The sequence below is a fragment of the Dryobates pubescens genome, chromosome 12, assembly GCF_014839835.1.
Source record: "Dryobates pubescens isolate bDryPub1 chromosome 12, bDryPub1.pri, whole genome shotgun sequence".
Lineage (NCBI taxonomy): Eukaryota > Metazoa > Chordata > Aves > Piciformes > Picidae > Dryobates > Dryobates pubescens.
This window is the reverse complement of record NC_071623.1, coordinates 29,177,502-29,198,901: the sequence shown is the minus strand read 5'-3', so window position 1 is coordinate 29,198,901 and position 21,400 is coordinate 29,177,502. Positions and strand designations below refer to the sequence as shown.

Genomic DNA, 21,400 nt, shown 5'->3' with positions numbered 1-21,400 from the left:
GGCTGTGAGGTTCAATGTTCTTTTGCAGGGGAGAGGAAAAAATGTTATACTGATAGCTGCTGGGAAGGGTAGGCCCCCCTGTAAGTAGGACAAGTGAAAAGTATTACAGATGAGTCTGGACAGTAGGTTCTATCAAAGCTGATAGGAAAGTTTGCAGATCAGTGGTTTCTCCTGCCTTTCAACAAAGCTAAATTGATAAAAGCAATGGCCAAACAGATTTCAACAGCAAGTGGGAGTTAAACATTAAAGCCTTGATTCCCAGCTTATTCTTTCTTCTGCAGTAGTAAGCACAGCCAGTAGAGGTTATTGAACTGGATAAAAAGACAAATGTGTTGCTTCCTCCCAGACACAGTTAGTATTATTCATCATTGTCAAAAGCCTGAATAAGAGACCTCATTTGGGTAATACTAATCTCTGTGTCTGTACCACTCATGAAATTCTTGTGTGGAAACTTACTATCTATCTGGCTATACAGCAACACCAGCTATTGCTAGCATTCCTGAAAATCAACTGGGTTTGCTAATGTGGGTATCAGCAACTGTTTAACTGAAAAATAGTGAAACCAGTAGATAGGAAGAAGCAGGAGGACAAGGCTCACTAAGGCATTGCATACTCATGTAGCCACCACTGCAAGGCAGAAATCCTGAGACCACCATGCTTGTTCCTGACACCAAGAGGCTGCATGCTCACAGCCAAGCCATGATGATTCCCAATGCCAGCCTATCACCCAACACCATCTAATCAACTAAACCATGGCATCAAGTACCTCATGCAGTCTCTTTAAACACCTCCAGTGATGGTGACTCCACCATTAGTTATAGATGCTTTCCTTGCATCAAAAGTGGGATGCTTGGGTAAGTCATTTTACAGTTTCCTTTTTCCAGTCTTTGCTGAATTTGTTTCTCTATTATACAGACTGTTTGGTGCAAATGGCTTCTCACCTTGAGCTTGAACTTCCCCTGGCACAGTATGAGACTGTGTCCTCTTATACTGGTGCTGGTTGCCTGGGAGAAGAGACCAAACCCCACCTGGCTACAACCACCCTTCAGGTAGTTGTAGACAGCAATAAGGTCTCCCCTGAGCCTCCTCTTCTCCAGGCTAAGCAACCCCAGCTCCCTCAGCCTCTCCTCGTAGGGCTTGTGCTCAAGGCCTCAAAATGAATATAATTAATTAAATTAATATATATTAAATTTTTATTCTATTAAGATTTCTTTAAACATCTCTATGTTACTTTGGCTACACTCTTCTATACATTTTACTTCCTAGTGTCTATTGAAAGAGAAAAAAATAAACTCTCTTCCTTTCAGTTGCCACAGAGAAATGAACTTCAGTGTTTATACAGTAAAAAGTGAAACAGCATTTCTACACTGCTAACCCTGAAATGCTGTTCCTCAGGTTTTCTCTTATTTCACTTGAGTTTTGGAGAAAGGATACAGAGAAGTCCCATGGGGAAAACGCATCCCATCTCCTACCAATCAAGAGGAAACAAAGTACACTGTTTGCTTAAGGACTTTGCATCCTGCACTTTCAAGAGAAAAGCCCCTGTGGGTGGTACATGCATTTTTTATAGTTTTCTGATGAACTAGAGCTGCACTGGTATAAAACACCAGCAAAAATCCCACCCGCTGATGTGCTGCTCCTGACACGTTGCAGGTCTCACACAAAGGTTGTTTCCTCGTCCCTCAGTGATAATTGCTTATAATTTCTGATATTCTGTTTACAAAAGAAATACAAACCAAACCCCAAAACTGGAGTGATAAATTGTAAAAGACAACACACTTTTGTAGGCAGTATTTGACATAACCTTGCTGCTTGATTTTCTGTGTTGTCAGTAGGCGCTGATGAAAGGGTCTGAGCACTTGGGCATGCAGTTCCTCCACTGGAGGTGATAGAGCTGCCTCAACATAATAAATTCCTTCAAAGGCAAGTATAAACAACCTTTGATTCATATACACCAAAACTTGTTATAAGTAACGAATGATTTAGATGGAACACATTTAGCACTGTCTCACAATGAACATTTATTACAAACATACTACAACAGCTGAAGCAGTGGCAGATAGCACACCATCAATCAGAGCAGACCACCAAAACAAATTGTTCCTCATAAACTACTTTAATATGTCACAGAGCTTCCAAATATACATTGCTGATCCATTTGTTACAAAGTCTAAGCTACTTTTTCACTGACAAGTCAATGACAGTTGGTATTTTCATTTATGTGCAATATCACAATGAATCTAAGGACTCTATTCACCCAAAATTAGGTTCTTGTGAGCCCTGGCCTTTACTGCTCTTCGGGCTTATACAACTCAGCACACATGGATCTTGGTAATGATGCCTGTCTACAAAGACCATTTGCCAATGTACTCTGTATACTTTAGCAGCATCTTGCTAACTAGTTCAAGTACTCAAGCTGCAGTTCCTGCTATACCCATACAAAATTTATGGCCCATACTGATAAGAGAAGGCAGCAGCACAGTAGCAGTTTTAAAGGGCATATGTTATGCACTGGAGAACAGATTTTTCAAGTCATTTTGAAGAAATGGTTGAGGAAGGTGCTTCTACTTCTTCTCTTTAAGTATCAGCAGAAATGCAGCAGAAGAACAAAAAATTAACTCTTTATAAATCGTGCTTGACAGCAAGCCTGCACAGGCCTGAAGTTTCTGAATTTCTCTTTAATGTCTCTACTAAAGCACAGCTAATACCCAAAAAAGTTTCTTTTCCCATCTGAGGTTTAATCAAAACACAGTGCAAACTGCCAAAAATGAAAGCTTCATTCTCCAACCCAGGGCCCTTTTAGCAGTACAAATGATGCCAAAATCACAAATTGAGTTTAAGAGAAATGCCTGAAAGCTGCAAATGCAGTTGAGAACATATATGGATTCAAACCAGTTCTTCAGAAATCTGTGTCAGAGCAAAATTGCTCTGGGTGGGGAATTAAGAAATTAGAGTCTTGATTTTTTTAATAAGCTACAGTACTCTGTACTACATTTCCTAGCCAAACATCTCTCCTTGTCCCTCAAATAGGATAGTAACATAGATGGTTCATCAAAGTTTAATATAAGCAATCTTAAGGGATTTCCAACTTCAGGATGTTGGGATAGTGAGCTGTATGATCCAAGTTCTCCTCAGAATACATTAAATACTTGTTGCCCACTCTGCAGACTGCAGACAAAGAAAGACAAAATAACTTGAGGAGACGTGTGCTGGCAGGTAGCAACAGTGGAGGTAAGACACCAGCACAATCTGTGGTGGGCTTTGTGTCAACATGTAAAGGCTTTGCTAAGTTGGTACCACTGCTATTGTGTCACAGATACCTATATTACAAAGTTTCATCCCAGACGTTTCCTGTGGATTCTCATTTTGCACCTTCAATTCACACAGAATCACGTTATCACAGAGAATCACATAATGGTCAGGGTTAGATGAGACCTCTGTAGATCATCTAATCCAACACCCCTCCCAGACCAGGTTCACCTAGAGCAGGTTGCACAGGACAGTATCCAGGCAGGCTTTGAATGACTTCAGAGATGGAGACTCCACCACCTCACTGGGCAGCCTGTTCCAGTGCTCCACCACTCTCAAGGTAAAGATGTTCCTAGTCACATTTAGATGTAACTTCCTCTGCTCAAGTTTGTGCCTGTTACCTCTTGTACTGTCAGTGCTGCCTAGCAATGACTTCTGCCAACTTCCTCAGCACTCATGGGTGCATACCCTCAGGACCAATGGACCTGTGGATATCCAGTTTATTTAATTGATTTCTAAAGTGATCCTCCTCAACCAAGGCAAAGTTTTCTTTCCTCCAGGTTTTTTCTGTTATCTCCAAAGTCAGGGAATCTTGAATGCTGACCTGAGCAGTAAAGACTGAAACAATGACATCATTTAGTTACTCTGTCTTCCCTGCATCCTCCTTCACCACAGCACCTGCCTCATTCAACAGCAGGCCCACATTTTCTCTAGTTTTCTTTTTGCCTCACATATACTTGAAAAAAAAAACCTTCCTGTTGACCTTGACTTCTCTGGACATGTTCAGTTCTAAGGAGGCTTTGGCTTTCCTTGTTTCATCCCTGCATAATCAGACAGCATTCTTGTAATCTTCTGTAAACTTCCATCTTCCACCTGAGGTTTTTGAGAAGCTCCCTGCTCAGCCATGCAGGTCTCCTGCTTCCCTCATCTGATTTCTTGCTCTTATGGATACACTGATCCTGAACTTGGAGGAAATGGTTCTTGAACACCAGCCACCTCTCTTGAGCCCCCTACCTTCTAGAGCCCTAACCCATGGTTATGCACAATTATTTAATAGCTCTTTAGAGAGTTGTTAGCTATTGGAATGTGCTGCCCAGGGAGGTGGTGGAGTCACCATCCCTGGAGGTGTTCAAGAGGGCATTGGACATGGCACTTGGTGCCATGGTTTAGTAGTCATGAGGTCTTGGGTGACAGGTTGGACTTGAAGATCTTTGAGGTCTTTTCCAGCCTTATTGATTCTATGATTCTCCTGAACTGAGCCTTGTCACTGTCTCAAATGTTAAGGAAGTTAATATTCCTATCAGATTTTTTTTCCCCCCATTTCTGCTCAGCGATACTCCTGGTCCATTCAGCTTTAAATATTGAATGTTACCATTAAGCACTATATACAATGTGCCATTGATTTGCATGTAAAGCATTCATTGAAATCAATGGTTTGTTCAGCATAAAAATCAATGATAGGGTTTAATGCTAAAGAAATATTCTACACACAAAACCCTGCAAAGACACCTTGATTTCCATCCTTTGCATATGGCTACTCAAGACAGATTGTTTATTAATATAATAGTAGCACAAAGAAGACAAGCAAACTGGTAAAATTGTTGGAAAGTATGGTGGCATTGGCACTGTGAATAGTGCAATTAATTAATCAAAACACTTTTAGAGGATATTAGAGGAGTAAAATACAAAAGACAAGACATTATGATTTTCCTAACTATGCAGTAATAGTTCTGTATATCCTAGATTTATGCCAAAGCCACCACAGAAATAATGACTAGCTGACATCTATTATGATGAGTAAACACTTCTGTATCATATTGCAATCCAAGAAAACACTCATTTGCCATATGACAAGTGATTGTGAAAATTTTGGGTCAAAAACACTGTAAGAACCATATATGGACAAGCAGACAAAGAATCAGTCTGCCTAGACTGCATTGCAAAATCATTTCCACCTATGTGGACATCGTGGCCACTTACTGAAAGCATCCCCAGTGGGTAGCTCTAGTAATTCTGTTTTAACAATGGGTTTCATGATCAACTTGGAGTTGTACTGCAAACCACTCAGGAGACAGAGGGAGTGCACACAGCCCTGGTTCAAAAGGAACATAATATGTCATGACTTAATAGTGTTTGATTTCTCCCTAGTGTTTTTTAAGGCTAGAGAGTTGACCTCCTTCCTCCCTTGGTGCTTGACTGTTGACATCTCAATGTTCTTTCTTGATTAACCAAACCTCATCCTCCACTTTATTCCTTAAACTGGGTTTTTCAAAGAGTGCTTTTGTTGCTTAGGAAAAAATAAAATAAGAAAGCAAGAAAGAAGAAAAAGAAGAATTGGACAAGACAGCTACATAAGAACATTAAGTGAGATAGGAGGCTAAAATCCCACACAAGGCTTGGCAGCTGTGATAATGATGTATAATTTAATTGAAGCTATACTGTGATCCACAAAAGGACTTCAGACCTTTTCCCATGTTTATGTATTATTCAGGCTAATGGCAACCTTGAAATAGAAAAAGCTTCTTATCTCTTAAAACTTTTATTGCAGTGAGTTCAAAATGCACCAGGCTGAGTGCCGGTCGTGCACGTTACAGCGCAAAGTGAAAGGATGCCGTTTCCAGCCCGTCTCAGAGTCGTCGTCTTGGCAAAAAGACAAACATGATTGGATGCCTTAGAAGCCAGAGATGCAACGGCATGCATAAGAAATTTACAGTTTTGAGCTATTTTTGAGCTTAGGACATCTTAGCTCTGTCTAGCCATTATTTGTTTTCACTTTTGTCCAATATAAGTTCATATAAAAAATACAAATCCCATTAGACATGACAAAAATCTATAGCAATCAATACAAATGGCATCTCCTTTGCATTTTGAGCAAGTTAACTGACAGTTCTTGCTGCACCTTTAACACTGCTATAAAAGCTTTTATCTACAGGGATTTTGCAAACTTAACAGGATAATTTAGTAAAAGATGGCAAGCTGCTCATTAACAGCTGTGTGGATTGATGCAAATTCCTCTTTCACATCAAGTAGAAAAAAAGGACCAATGTTGAAACTGGTCATCAGTCTATGCACAACTTATTTATCTGCAAAGGAATAGGGGAATGAATCAAGAATGTTCATAGAAATCTTTTTGCTTCTAGCTAATGTTAACCAGCACCAGAACAAGAGGACACAGTCTCAAGCTGCACCAGGGGTAATTTAGGCTTGAGGTGAGGAGAAAGTTCTTCACAGAAAGATTTGTTGGCCATTGGAATGCGCTGCCCAGGGAGGTGGTGGAGTCACCATCACTGGAGGTATTTAGGAAGAGAGTGGATGGGGTGCTTGGTGCCATGGTTTAGTTGATTAGATGGTGTTGGGTGATAGGTTGGACTCGATGATCTCAAAGGTCTTTTCCAACCTGGTGTATTGTATTGTATTCTATCCTATCCTATCCTATCCTATCCTATCCTATCCTATCCTATCCTATCCTATCCTACCATAATCCAAGATTGGAAGCCAACATAACTTACACATGCACATGCCTGTATAAAAAACCATGTAAAGATAATAACATAACATAACCCCAAATAACAAGGTCTGTGTAAGACATTGGTTACAGAATGTCAGTAAAGGTTTCTTCAAACTATTTTTCTTTCCAAACATATAGCAAAAATTCCCCCTGTAGTGACTGCCTACATCTTTTCTGATGATCGATGAGTCATATAGACCATCTTGTGATCTTTGCCAATAAGAAAAGACAATGCAAGTGCACTGAAACATATCAGTCACTGCTGTATTTGTGCTGAAGGGATTATGAACAGATACATTTTGAGCTAGCAACTGCCCTTGCCATGTATCAAAAATGTGTTCTGCTAAACTGATTTAGGGCCTCAAACTACATTATCTGTAAAATGAAATTACCATGTTCATTGTTTGCAAAGGGAATTGAAAACTCCAATATAGATCAAGTAAATTTGCATGCATAATATATTATCCTGTGTTCTCAACACATCTCGCTTTCTCTACATGAGATTTACTTTCTCAGAGCACATGCAAGTTTCTTAACACAGCTTTTGTTTAAACTGAGCTTTAAGTGAACTTTTGAAGTATCTATAAACACCAGAGCATACTTAAAAGACAATACCTCTTTTGTAATCTGAAGGGTACAAAAACTCTTAGTAATTACTGTGTTCTCTTTCAGATGAAAGAGCAGTAATATACCATCAAAGGGCACCAGAAAGGAAATCAGTTCAGAGTCTGAGCCATATTTTCCAAAGAATGGAAATTAAGCAAAACACATTGCCAGGAGCGAAAACATGTCTACACATTCCTCATGGTCTGCAATACTGTATTCATCTATCTCTGTACATATAGGTAGAAGGTAACATTTCTTAACGGTAATATTTTCTATTCAAGAACATTTCTACTTAAATATACTGAAATATATATATGTCCATATAGATGTAGATTTGCTATTTAAATATAGTGAAAAAGTTATTAAAGTTGAGTGAAATAAAGAATTGTAGAATCATAGAATAATGGAATAATAGTGCAGCCACCCTGCAGGAAGCAGGACTATAACCAACTGGATCAGGTGGTTCAGAGTCCCATCAAGTCTGACCTTGATTTTCTCCAGGGATGGGGCTTGCACAGCCTCCCTGAGCAACCTGTTCCTGTGTTCCACCACACTCATAGTAAAGGACACCTTCCTAATGCCCAGCCTAAATCCACCCTTCTTTAGTTTGAAACCTTGACCCTTGTCGCAGTGCTACACACTCTTGTAAACAGTCTCTCCCCAGCTTTCTTGTAGGATGCCTTCAGGTACTGGAAGACCAGTACAAGGTTTTCCCAGAGCCTTTTACTCTTCACCCCACTAACCATTTTTGTGGCTTTCCTCTGGACCTTCTCCAGCTGGTCCATGTCCTTCTTGTGCTGGAGACCCCAGAGGTGGACCCCAGAGAACTCCAGGTGAGGTATCACCAGAGCAGAGTCAAGGGGCAGAATCACCTCTCAACCTGCTGATGACACCTCTTTTGATACAGCTCAGGATGCAACTGGCCTTGTGTGCTGCAAGTGCACATTGTTGTCTCACATCCAGCTTTTAATCCACCAGTACCCCAAGTTCTTTTCTGCAGGGCTGCTATCACATCCTCCCACAGCAATGAGGATTGTGTTTACCCAGGTGCATGACCTTGCATTTTTCCTTATTCAGCCTCATGAGGTTCACCAGGGCCTGCTTCTCCAGCTTCCCCAGGTCTCTCTGGATGACACCCCATCACTCTGGCATAACAACCACATCATTTAGGTCAGGGTTCTGTCTGCAGACTTGCTGAGGATCCACGTGAACCCACTGCTTATAACCCAGGAACTGTCTGATAAATAACCTCTACAGATAATCATTTGTAAAAGGTCTTTAAAAAATGAGAAGATAATTAACAAGCAGAAGAAAGTGCAATGAGCTCAAGGATCAGAGATGGAGAAGATGAAAGACAGTATAAGCAATGTGCAGCTATAAAAATGCTGGTCATTGGTGCTCAGGAGCTGTCATACAGAACAGAGACTTAAGATAGCTCAAGGAGTAAAATTGCATTGATCTGGATTTTTAAATATAACCTGTACTATCTGCTGTAGAAAGACTAAAGTGAGACCATATTAAAAAGATAATTTCTCCTCCTCATAATAATAAAACCTATGCATTAACAAATTAAATGTTTAAAAATTATAGAGACAGCAGATGTGCCTCTAAAATACAGAGGCTGAAATTAAGCTCAGTGTAAATATTACAGAACCATACAATCATAGAATGGTCCACGTTGGAAAGGGACCTCAAAGGTCATCTAATCCAACCCCCTCTGCAGTAAGCAGGGGTATCCTCAACCAGACCAGGTTGCCCAGAGTTCTGTCAAGCCTCATCTTGAATATCTTCAGGGATGGGGCTTCAACTATCTTCCTGGGCAACCTGTTCCACTACCCTCATGGTAAAGAGCTTGTTCCTAGAGGCTTTTTTTCCCTTAGAGTATAAAAAGCCTGTATCTTTGCTGTGATATGCCGTGGACTGTCTGCACACACTGCACAGAAGGCTCCACCGGCAAAGTTACCTTCGTAATTCTACTGCAACTCCATTCCTCAACTCCCATAATGCTCTTCTTTAAAAGGTATTTTTCCTTCAAAACACACAGTCAAACACCATGAAGGAATTAATTAAGCAAGGTTGAGTTCTTTATTTCTCCTCCTATTTCCCTTCTGCTGCTCTGCAACACTCAAAAGTTGAAGTTCCAACTTTGAGAAAGCAAGCAAATTTTCTGCAAAGCACGGACCACCACCACCAAAAACATTGCTCACATTTCAAGGCTGTCACTTCTTTGAAGCAGAAACCAGACTCTAGCAGTGGAAAAAGTACAAATTGAAAACGTGAAAACTGAGTGTTGTCCAAATTTTTAATGAACTCTCTCTCCTTCACCATGCTCTGTAGCCTTAAATTATTTTAAGCATGTTATTTTTCATTAAACAGTTATTACTAATCTAAGTTTTATGATATCTTTGAAATTACATTACACATAAATTGGAAACTACTGAATTAAGTAATTCTTGACACCACAGCAGACAGTAATTCATTAAAACATATTCTGGCCTAGTGTATGAAACCATATCAAGTTCATGGGTAATCAAACAGATGGATAATAGCTCATTTAGACCAGTCACAGAGTGATGGAAAGCAAATAAAGATTGTAGACACATTCTCAAGCTTTTCCAGAATCACAAGCAGTATGAAAACACCTTAACTAAATGGAAATACTTTACAGCAGTGGGAATTGCATGTGTCACTCTTTTTTTCCCTGTCTTCATCAGCCTCAGGACTTTTCCATGCTCTCATCTTCACAACAGTGTTTCCCCAGTGCTCTAAATCTGCTATCGGGCTAGCAATACCTGGTAAGAATTGCCAGGAATGGTTATAAAATAGGTGATATTACAGCTAAGGCTCAAAACCAGATTCTTCTCTAAATTAAACTGTCATAATTCCATAAATTTTAGCAGAATTATTCTTGCATATAGCAAGTAAAAGAAAGACGCTTCTCTGAGGCAACCACCAACAGAACAAGAGGACACAGTCTCAAGCTGTGCCAGGGGAATTTTAGGCTTGAGGTGAGGAGAAAGTTCTTCACAGAAAGAGTGATTGGCCATTGGAATGGGCTGCCCAGGGAGGTGGTGGAATCACCATCACTGGAGGTGTTAAGAAGAGACTGGATGAGGCACTTGGTGCCATGGTTTAGTTGACTAGACGGTGTTGGGTGATAGGTTGGACTCAATGATCTCGAAGGTCTTTTCCAACCTGGTTAATTCTATTCTATTCTATTCTGTTCTGTTCTGTTCTGTTCTTTTCCACTGTCAGGGGTGCTCCATTACATAGAACAATGCAGCAGTTCTCAATTATGTACAAGTAATAAGACACAATCTTATATTTGTAGGAGACATTTAGCTAGGAGGCTTCCCCAGGGGCTAAGTTCTGTAAAGTCTACTAATTTTAAAACTAGAAGCAGTGTATTTGGTATTTGAACTGTTTTTCCAAAGGACTGTTGAATGTAATGAGTGAAGAACAGGCTTGCCCTGCATCTTTTCAGGATATAAGAGAAATTCAGAACATTATCTGTCGTTTCTCAAAGTAACTACAAACTACACTAAGTATGATGATCTTTTTCTAATATGGTAGTATGATATAAAAATATAATGTAAACATGATTTTTAAATACTCAATCTAAAATCTGTATTTTGATGTGTCTCACATGCTTTAACTCATCCATTCCTGCAAACCTTTCTCTAATAGTTTGCAGTGACACACTGAAGTGGTATGAACACTGTCCCTAAAATTTTCCATAGCTGAACAGACTAAATTCCTTCAGCCTCTGCCAAAACATGTCTTCTAGTTTTCAGAATAATGCTGTGTTTCTCTAATTTTTTCCAGTTTTCCTGTATCAAACACTGTTCCATTTCTCTCCTCAATAAGGAAGCACTCAGGGAGCAAACCATTTTTTCTTTACTCCTACACAGAGAGCTAAAGATCCCTTTTGTCTTTTTCCACTGGCAGTACAAAGGACCTAGGTTACCTTACTGAATCAGAGGCAGCAATCTCTGGCAGTGTTGTAAAGCTGTGATTTTCTTCTCTATAAACTTTCAAAACCAATGAAATACACTTTTAAAAAGCACACAAAATCCAGCTAACTAACTTGTTAACTAAAGTGATGTGTGATGTTAATGTGATAGAATAGAATAGAATAGAATTAACCAGGTTGGAAGAGACCTTCGAGATCATCGTGTCCAACCTATCATCCAACACCACCTAATCAACTAAACCATGCAACCAAGCATCCTGTCAAGCCTCGCCCTGAACACCCCCAGCGTCGGCGACCCCACCACCTCCTCAGGCAGCCCATTCCAATGGGCAATCACTCTCTCTGTGTAAAACTTCCTCCTAACCTCCAGCCTAAACCTCCCTTGACGCAGCCTGAGACCGTGTCCTCTTGTTCTGGTACTGGTTGCCTGGGAGAAGAGACCAACCTCTGCCTGTAGAGACCACTGCCATCTGCTTGGTGCCATGGTTTAGTTGATTAGATAGTGTTGGATGATAGGTTGGACTCGATGATCTCAAAGGTCTTTTCCAACCTGGTGTATTGTATTGTATTGTATTGTATTGTATTGTATTCTATTCTATTCTATTCTATTCTATTCTATTCTATTCTATTCTATTCTATTCTATTCTATCCTCTACCATGGGACAGGCAATAAGAGTGTGCGCCTCTTCTGTACCACTGTAGCTATGTCAATGCTTGGAATCAGAGTAGGAATTGTACAGTAGAAATCTCCTCACAAATTTGATGAGCAAAGAAACCATATGTGCACCCATGCCTGAAATGAGGTGGGGAAGACATGAAGAGAGTTGGTATTTAGAGGACACAGGAACCCAGAAGAAAGAGGAACACTTATGTCATATCGAAACTTTGATATCTGTGAAGGCTGAGAATCCTTATCTCTGGCAGCTTCTGCTGACTGATCAAACCAAAACTGGATTTTGCCCCTCTCCAGTTTATTCCATTGCTTCTTTTAAGTTTACTTATGCAAAAAAACATAGTAATGAGAACACAAAAGAGGAGGCTCAGGGAAGACCTTACTGTTCTCTACAACTACCTGAAGGGAAGTTGTAACCAGGTGGGGGTTGGAATCTTCTCCCAGGCAACCAACGCCAGAACAAGAGGACACAGTCTCAAGCTGTGCCATGGAAGTTTTGCCTGGATGTTAGGAAGAAGTTCTTCACAGAAAGAGAGATTGGCCATTGGAATGTGCTGCCCAGGGAGGTGGTGGAGTCACCATCACTGGAGGTGTTTAGAAAGAGATGGGATGGGGTGCTTGGTGCCATGGTTTAGTTGATTAGATAGTGTTGAATGGTAGGTTGGACTTGATGATCTCAAAGGTCTCTTCCAACTTGGTTAATTCTATTCTATATTCTAGTCTAGTCTAGTCTAGTCTATTTTATTCTATTTTATGATTCAGATATAAGTTACTGAAAAAGTAATTTCTATTGGAGGTGCTGTCATTATTGAACAGCAGTTCTGAAACATCAAAAGCTTTCCACTGTTAGAAAGTTGAATATCATTTACCAAACCCAAAAAATATATCTGTAAAAACATCATCTACCTGCCCCCACCCCTGTCCAGCTCAGGATCTACTCAACAAAGAAGTTTTCAAGGAGGTGTTTAGTAATGGCTCTGGAAAGAAGTAATGTACTCTGAGTACTCTTTAGATCATGCTTTGAAGTGACAAAATCAATAATGTTTAACTGATGAACATCAACGTCTTTCAAAATTTCTCGAAAGGGAAAGTCCAAACGACTTTCTCCCAGGCACTCTGATATGTGTTTAAGCCTGTTTATCATTTTGAAAGAGTACATCTGATCTGTGTTCTTTCAACACCTAATAGGCAATTTACAAGTTCATTTTATTTATGGACCAAAGAGCTTTTGCTTGTGCTTGCTGGGTTTCTAATGTCAAAGATGCTTTATTGTGCTTCCAAAATCTTTCATGGAAAAAAAAATCAATATGCAAATAGCCAAAGGAAAGGGCTGTAGGAAGAGTATTTAAATCTTCCCTCTGTTTTACAACTATTTGATCAACATATTTTTTAATATGATAGCAAACATTTCAAGCAAGGTTTCAAGTACAGGTTGTGGACATAGGATTCAAATGAAGGCAGCATCTTATTAAATTCTTACACCCCCAGCCCCCCCCCCCCCGCCTTCTGCATAAACCAGAGCTGTAGGCTGAGTTGTGTATCAGCATGAATTAGGCTAAACTGATCCATGATTGCAATCTTTCCTCTTCCATTGTGGCCACAGCCCTCTTGAGTAGTAGTTTCCTCCATGACCTTCCTCCATCCTCTTAAGGGATATTTATCAGCTAGATGAATGATAGCCTCTCTTTTACATGGATAATTGCTAGCTGGATCATCTCCCTGAGTAGGTATGCCAAGCGAAAATGCACAAGCTCTAGTGCCGGTGTAGGTGGTGGAGGGACACCCTGCAGCCAGGATTGGCCGAGGTTGAAGGAAAATGGAAACCTGGCCCAGATTCATTTAACCTGCCAAAGGATGGCAGACTTTTCTCAGTGATGGTTGGAAACACGTGTTTAGCTCTCAGTGATGGTTGGAAACACGTGTTTAGCTTCCAGCATATGTTTGCTTGTTTGTTACTGTCTGGTTTTGTGCCGACATTGGTCTGTTCATCTTCCCCATGTTTGCTCCCTTGTGACTGGAATAACCCCATCATTTTCCTTCCTAGCCTTCCAGTTGGGAAGAAAACTCTCACAAACTTGTTTTTCCATTGCTCTCATTTTTGTTGTTTCTGCCTGTATGAGTCTGAATAGAGGTTACCAGACTTCAATATGTTATTTCAAAAGTCTTCAAAGAGACAAAAAAAAAGAGACAAGCAAAAGCTGTATGCTCAATAAAATATGTAAGGGAAAATTCATACATTAGCAGAGTCTTTTTTAATTCAGATTTCAGCATTTTGAAGAAGGTTGTGTAAAAGATTTGCTTATTGCCATGGGACATGAGCTAATTCTGGACTTTAAAGAAATAGAATAGTAAATTAACAACAAAAAATAAAAGGTTTATTTCACAGCCACTCAGTATCCAAACCCTCTCTTCCCTCTAATGTATACTCAAAGCAAAAATATTAGAACATCTTCAGTACATGAAGTCACATACTGCCTGTAGTCACACACTTTATACACTTGCAGTCAGACTATAACTGTAGATCCACACGTACAGTCCTCAGTTTCTAAAATTAGGGTTTCAGATCTTCATCTATGCACAAGCCACCTCCTTAAATATAGTGAGCTTCCTCTGGAAATACAAAAAAAAAAAAAAGAAAGAAATGAATTTTCAGTGCTACTCAAAATTAGAGTTCTTCTACAGACTGTTGGCAAATAATTTTAGGGCACCGAGTTTGAAACTTTTGGTCAGCTTTTCCAATGTGCAAGTACACGACAACACACTTCATGCCTTACAGTTTAAGAAATGCTCTTAAACATACAACATGATTGTGTATTCAGAAAGAACTCATGCCTTTTACCCTTGAAATTCCATACAATTAATTATTTAAACTAGACAAATGGCAAACTATGTAAACTGTTACTTCCCCCCCCCTCAAATCACTTCAACTATACAGTGAATTATACCAGCACAACTGGCTGTGCTTTCCAGTTATTGCAACCCAACCATCACATCAAAGTCTCCACCTCATTGCTTTCAACCAGATTCTCAGGCCTTACCCTAACTTGTGCTGAAGCCCAGGCGACCTGGGTCCACACAAATACCTTCTCCCTACTTTCCCTTCTTCAGTGGTTTCAGCCTCCACCCCTCTATCCTCAGCATCCCACAGCCATGAAGCTTTATAAGTTTTACAAGTTTCCCTGTGGAGGAAGTGAATAGTATTGTTCAGCAGCTGCCAAAAAGATATCTAAACATCTATTAAAATTCACAGTGCTGTTGATGTGTGGGACTTTGTGACTCTGCAGAGACACTTCATTACAAACTGAACATTTCAAGGCCTTGCTTGCACCAGACTGAGCATTTGCACATGTAAAGTTGTTCTGTATGCAAATGTCCATGTACCTGAGACATCTGTGTATACAGCGGTCCAGTAACTTACTAATTAGAATAGAATAGAATAGAATAGAATAGAATAGAATAGAATAGAATAGAAAAGAATAGAATTAACCAGGTTGGAAAAGACCTTTGAGATAATTGAGTCCAACCTATCATCCAACACTATCTAATCAAATAACCGTGGTACCAAGCGTCCCATCCAGTCTCTTTGTAAACACCTCCAGGGATGGTGACTCCACCACCTCCCTGGACAGCCCATTCCAATGGCCAATCACTCTTTCTATGAAGAACTTCTTCCTAACATCTAGCCTAAACATCCTCTGGTACAGGTTGAAACTGTGTCCTCTTGTTCTGTTGGTGGTTGCCTGGGAGAAAAGACCAACTCCCACCTAGCTACAACCTCCCTTCAGGTAGTTGTAGACAGCAATAAGATCTCCTCTGAGCCTCCTCTTCACCAGGCTAAGCAACCCCAGCTCCCTCAGCCTCTCCTCACATGGCTTGTGTTCTAACCATTACTCCAATAATTTATCACATTACCTTCAGGCTGGAGGGTCTGAGAGCAGGCTGCTTTATATATGTTTGTAGAAGTTTTCTCTTCTGAAACAATCTTTGGATTTTGCTTTTAAGAAGATTAAAATGAGCGTTAACTGGTTACATACATCCTAAATAATACATGTGCTGAACCATCTGCAGAGATGCTGAAACATTGCACAGCTCTGCATCCCTCTTACTAGTAATACCTCACCAGTGACATGAAAGACTTCCAACACCAGTATTTTCTGTCGTAAAAATGATTAAAATGCCATAGAGCTGAAATTGGAACTGAAATATAAAGTTTGATCGCTTGTATAATAAACTTTGATTTAGTCATTAAAGGGATTACTGCTTCACTTTCATGTAGCCAGAAAGGACAGGCACCACCCTTATCTAGTTCTGGGGGGTGTTGCACTGTGGTTTCATTTCTTCAATCTGATCATAAGTAAATCCAATCAGAATTTTAGTTCTTAAAACTGATTTTTTTTTCTGGTGAAGCACAAGGAAGACCTGAACAAACACTCATCTGGGGAAAAGACATACTTAATTTGCATTTCACAACTCCAGGTCTGGTTCTTTCCCTCTGAAGTCTTTTTTGACTCTGACTCCTTTCCCCAGCCCTGGGGGCATTTTCTTCCCTTGTGACAGCACTAGCACTGTCACTACATTGGTCCTGTGCAGAGGCACACTGTCACACAAAAAGTCCCCTCTGGATTCTCTCAAACAGGTTTATATTCCCAAGGATCCCCAAGCCTCATAGTGGCTCTGTCTGTAGTCTTGGAAGGGGTGGGCTCTGGCCTGCCACATGGATATGATCCTGTTACAGAGGCCAATATGTAAAGGATCAGACTCTTCAAAACTACCTGATAGCCTGGAAGTGTTCAGCTGCCCCTCAGAGTGAATGTGTGAGTTGTTTCCATGACAGGCACAGGGTTAATGTCTGCCAGGTGTGGTGATTTTCTTAATGTTCTGTATCTTCTCCAATGAACTCTTTCTATCATGCAAACTTCACACAGAGTTGTAAAATGCACTGATGTCTACCAAAGACAAGCATTGTGAATGACTTTGCTCTCCCCATGCATTTTCCTGTTTGTCAACCGAAGGATCACTCAGGCACTACATGCAGGGGTTTCTGCTATGAGCATTATCTTGGCCTTGCCAAGTCCTCAGCAAGCTGAGGTCCCAGCAGCAACAGGTCCTTGAGCAGCAGTCGAGACAGTTGTGTTCCCCAGCCCCATGCCACACTTTTTCTTGGTCAGGAATTGTTATTACCGTGTTGATACTATTACAAGTGAAGTGTTGGGAAGGTTCCAAAGCATCACATATATAGCTTTCTTTCATATCCAAATTCTCCTCTGAACAGATACAAAGCACAGGGTATACTCAAAACTTATTTCCTCCCTGTCCCTGTAATATGTAATGGAGTGATAACACTGTGGAAACAAATTAAGGAGGAGGTAGGCATTAGCAATGCCTGAAATCTGCTATCTAATTTAAAGTAAACTGAAAAGAGTGCTTAATCTTCCCAGTTTTTTAGTCTCCATATTATACATCCTTCTTAAAATTCTGAGCCATGGTGTGCTATTAGAATGGCATAGAACAGCATAGAGTAGCATAGCATAGACTAGAATTAACCAGGTTGGAAAAGACCTTTGAGATCATCAAGTCCAACCTATCATCCAACACCATCTAATCAACTAAACCATTACGGCTCAGAGGCAAAAAGAAAATCTAGCTGACTGGTAATTTCAGGTTCACCTTTTAGGGTCCAGTTTGTCTTGAGCATTCATTGATAAATTCAGATTTAAGGCACATTTAGAGCCTGTATTCCAACAAAATGCTCTGAAAGGTTTTCTGGAGTACAGATGTTAAAATAGGCAGAAAAGTAGATGGTGTCTATGCTTTTCCCAGACCCACATACAGGGCTCATTTCATTCTCTGACACATGGCACTGAGACCAAATCAGGAGGTGATTTCTACTCATAGTTCTGTTTATTATAGTTGCATGTGTGTAGCCATTTTTTTAAAGACTGAATTCCAGGAAGCAACCTAGAGGTGAATAAAGTTGGGTTTCACAAATAACTGTAGAGAGTTACACAGCAAGACCACAGAAAATTATTTATCAGAGCCTGTAACTTCAACATTACCTTTTAAAAATTATACCAGAAGAATTTCTAGATTTATTAGCCTGCATTTGGAGTGACCACAAGCAAGGCCTACACAGACATACAAGCACACCGCTTTTAAAAGATGCTCATACTTTGTGACACTCTCAGTACAAAATATGGTGAAGAAAAAACTTTAGAGGACAGTTTAAATCAGCTACTGTTGTCCACTGTGGAAACTGTCTTCAGTGTAGCCATACTATGATTCATACAATGCATTTATCATCACCTTGCCCCTCTGAACAACATAGTTGAAAGATTGTATGTGGGGGTCTGGCTCCCCTGAACCTTTAAAACAAAAGAAAAGAGCTGTTTCCATTTTAAGGTGAGCTTTCCAGTGTGCTCCAGCAGTTTGCATACTGACAATTCACCAGTCTACACCAGAAATTCCACACCACAAATGCACACCACCAAACCCAAACCTTGCATCACTGATATATAGGTAAAAGCTGATACTTAATGTTTAATTGAACATTGAACATTTAATGTTTAAGGGAGGTGCCTGTAATACATCTTGGAGGTCAGAAACACTCAGACTACCTGACACCACAACCCATAGATTTCGACAGGTCCTGAACTTGAAACTTTCACTGGGAGCCATGCATCACCTTTAAGTCAAGCAACTGTCACAATAACATCTACGTATGAAAACACTACTGTACAGCAGGTGTGCCTAGTTTTCACCTTATTAAAAGGCTGTGAGTAAACAACAAAAATTGCTTCTTGGTCTCCTTGAAACAGGGACCATCCTTATGTTATTTCAGCTGTAAAGAACACTTATAAGAAAACCCCAAAACACTATATAAGAATAATATTCTCCTCAGTCAGATTCAGGGATTATTTTCTACCCAGAATAAAAATTCTTCAGTGGAACTCTTTGCCTCCATCAGAGTGTAGATAAGAGACTAAAGCAATACACACCCACCCCCTCCATCCTCCCCCCATTTACCAGATTTATTTGAAAATGAGAGAAAAGGGAAATAAAAAAAGTCAACAGTGGTTTTTAACTCCCAGGAACTTGACAGTGACATATATTGGTAACCCACGTGCTTCTGAGAAGAGGTTGTGCTGACCAGAGTAAAAAACAGCTTGTAATTTGCAGTGAGGATACCCAGCAGCAGCACCAGGAGATACATGGGATAATGTGATTTACAGGGGCAGGAAATAATTTTCAGAGATACTCTGCTGCATTACCAGTCCAAGTTAAGCGTGTGCTGCAACTTTTTGCTTGAAGGTGTGGGGTAGGTGTAATGTTGGTGATATCTTTAAATGCAACAAAAGGAATTACAGAGGGGGGAGGGAGAAGCCTACTGCTGAGATGTCGTGATAAATTATTAAAACTTCTTTTTAATGTTGATGCTACTCTTTAACCTCAGATCACAATACTGACAGCAGAGGAAAACTGAAAGTGCTATTAAAGCTGTGATAAACACATCATGCTGTGGTGACACTTGTAAGGAAGAAAGAAAAAAAAAAAAAAGGAAAAAAAAAAATCTGAGGTGCCTCCAATCAGTAACATCAAGAAATAACCAGGGAGAAAATATCAAGCACAGTCCACGGTCCCTCAGTCCAAATATTTATGAGATACCATTTATGCTCAGCTGCTTGATTATGAGACCTCGATAACCCATGTTTTCCATAAACAAATGTCAGGCCAGGAAGCAAAACAAAGTGAACTTTATGAAAATGTACATTTAGTGAACTCTTCACAGTACACACAGGGTAAATCTTCTCAGCAGCTTTTAACAGAGAAGGAAAAAAGGATTGCTGCCTTCAAAAATCATAAGTGTTTTCTCAGCACAGCATCTTTTTTACAAAGTTAATGCAATTTATCTTTATTAACACATCAACACTGACATAGCCAGTCAGCCAATTAGTGCTGCTGGCAGTGCATTTCACAACATTCATGTACTCTAAAAAAAGGTCTGTCTAGTCTTTTTTACCACATACACTAACAATTCTGCACTGAAAACAGGCTGCTAGCTTGCTTTCTCTCTTTTTCCTCTCCTATTCCAATATTATCACTCCCTATGATGGAAGTAACATCTACTGCTATAAAGCATCTGTCCCAGAGTCTCCATAATGAAAAGCACAATCTGAATTCTCACAGTCCAAAACAAAATAAATCAGTTTCTACATGGCATACATTTATTTGTATAAAGGCCTTACGTATTATGCCTCTAATGATACAGTGCCAAGCAAAAATCTTAGAGGCAGTGAAGCAAAGTAACGAGAAAACAAATTAAAGTCCATGCTCTCTTTGCAGCATCCTATTACATTCCCACATGACAACCTGAAACCTGAGTCACTCAGAACAGCACAGTTCTTCTCCTTAGATCACCTTTAACGCAGCCTTTTGGAATCTTACTCCAACATCCATCACAAAACTTTTCTTTCCACTTACCCCCCTTCCAGTGTTTGCCTTTGGTCCTGCTAAGCTTGCTCAGGGTTGGTCCAGAAAAGAGCAACATCCAAATGAAAAGAAGTTGAAGCACAGTGATTTTCCTCCGTTTCACTGATGATAACATTTCCACAAGTTGTTTAAAAAAAAAGAGATAATTATCTTACATCCTCTCCCCCACCTTCTGTCTGCTTAAGGAGGAGTGATTAATCATGGAAAAATCAGAGCAAGGAATAGCTTTGCTCTCCTTAGACATTGAAGCAATATCTCAGTGATGTAGCCCTGAGGAAAGCCACATTTCTCACTGATCCAGTTTCTCCCACACAACATGCAGCCAGCACCGCTGCTACTACAGTAGCTATAAAATAATTTCTGCTCCTCACTTTGGTTTCTGTGGGAATATATTCCTCAGCTTGCAGGGTGAGCTTGATTGAAAATGATAAAAACAGTAATGCTCGTGTCCAGCAGAAAAGAGAAAAGATGTCAGGATTGTGAAAAAAGATGAGAAGCAGTTGTAGTGACAGCTTTAAGCCTGACTGTCTGATCCTAATAGCCGTGCAACCAACCAAATTGCTCTTTTAAGAGTAATAAGGCTTCAGTGAAAGCCGGTGTCACTGCCACTTGGGTAGGTAGTGCAGGGCTTGAAAATCACCAAGGAACCTGCTAGAGATAACGACTGCCACGGTCCCAGCTCCGAATGCAGAGGGCTGAGCAGAATACAGTATGCACAGGGAGCATTTAATCTCTATTGTGTGGAGGAGATTTCCTGCTTTACAGTGTGCAAGTGCTCAGGACTTCTGACTGCATTTTATTAAAGCTTTAGTTCATAGCCTAAACTAAAATGCAAGCTTCAACACACTAATTACTTATAGCATTTCTGAAGTAATTATTGCATGGCAAAAAAAATAAACACCAA

General features: G+C 40.1%; 1 protein-coding gene across 10 annotated transcripts in view; it reads right to left on the bottom strand.

The window, feature by feature from the left end:
• The window catches only part of ROBO2 (roundabout guidance receptor 2), a 930,309-nt gene extending 909,261 nt beyond the window's left edge, over positions 1-21,048 (bottom strand). For 3 of the 10 annotated variants that reach the window (XM_054165758.1, XM_054165761.1, XM_054165765.1), the window contains exon 1: positions 20,488-21,047. In XM_054165758.1, the coding sequence (XP_054021733.1) occupies positions 20,488-20,611 (124 nt within the window). In that variant the 5' untranslated portion in view covers positions 20,612-21,047. Of the gene's footprint in view, positions 1-20,487 lie in introns of all 10 variants that reach the window. The other 7 variants (XM_054165764.1, XM_054165760.1, XM_054165763.1 and 4 more) reach the window with 3 other exon arrangements.
• Between the last annotated feature and the right edge of the window lie 352 nt (positions 21,049-21,400).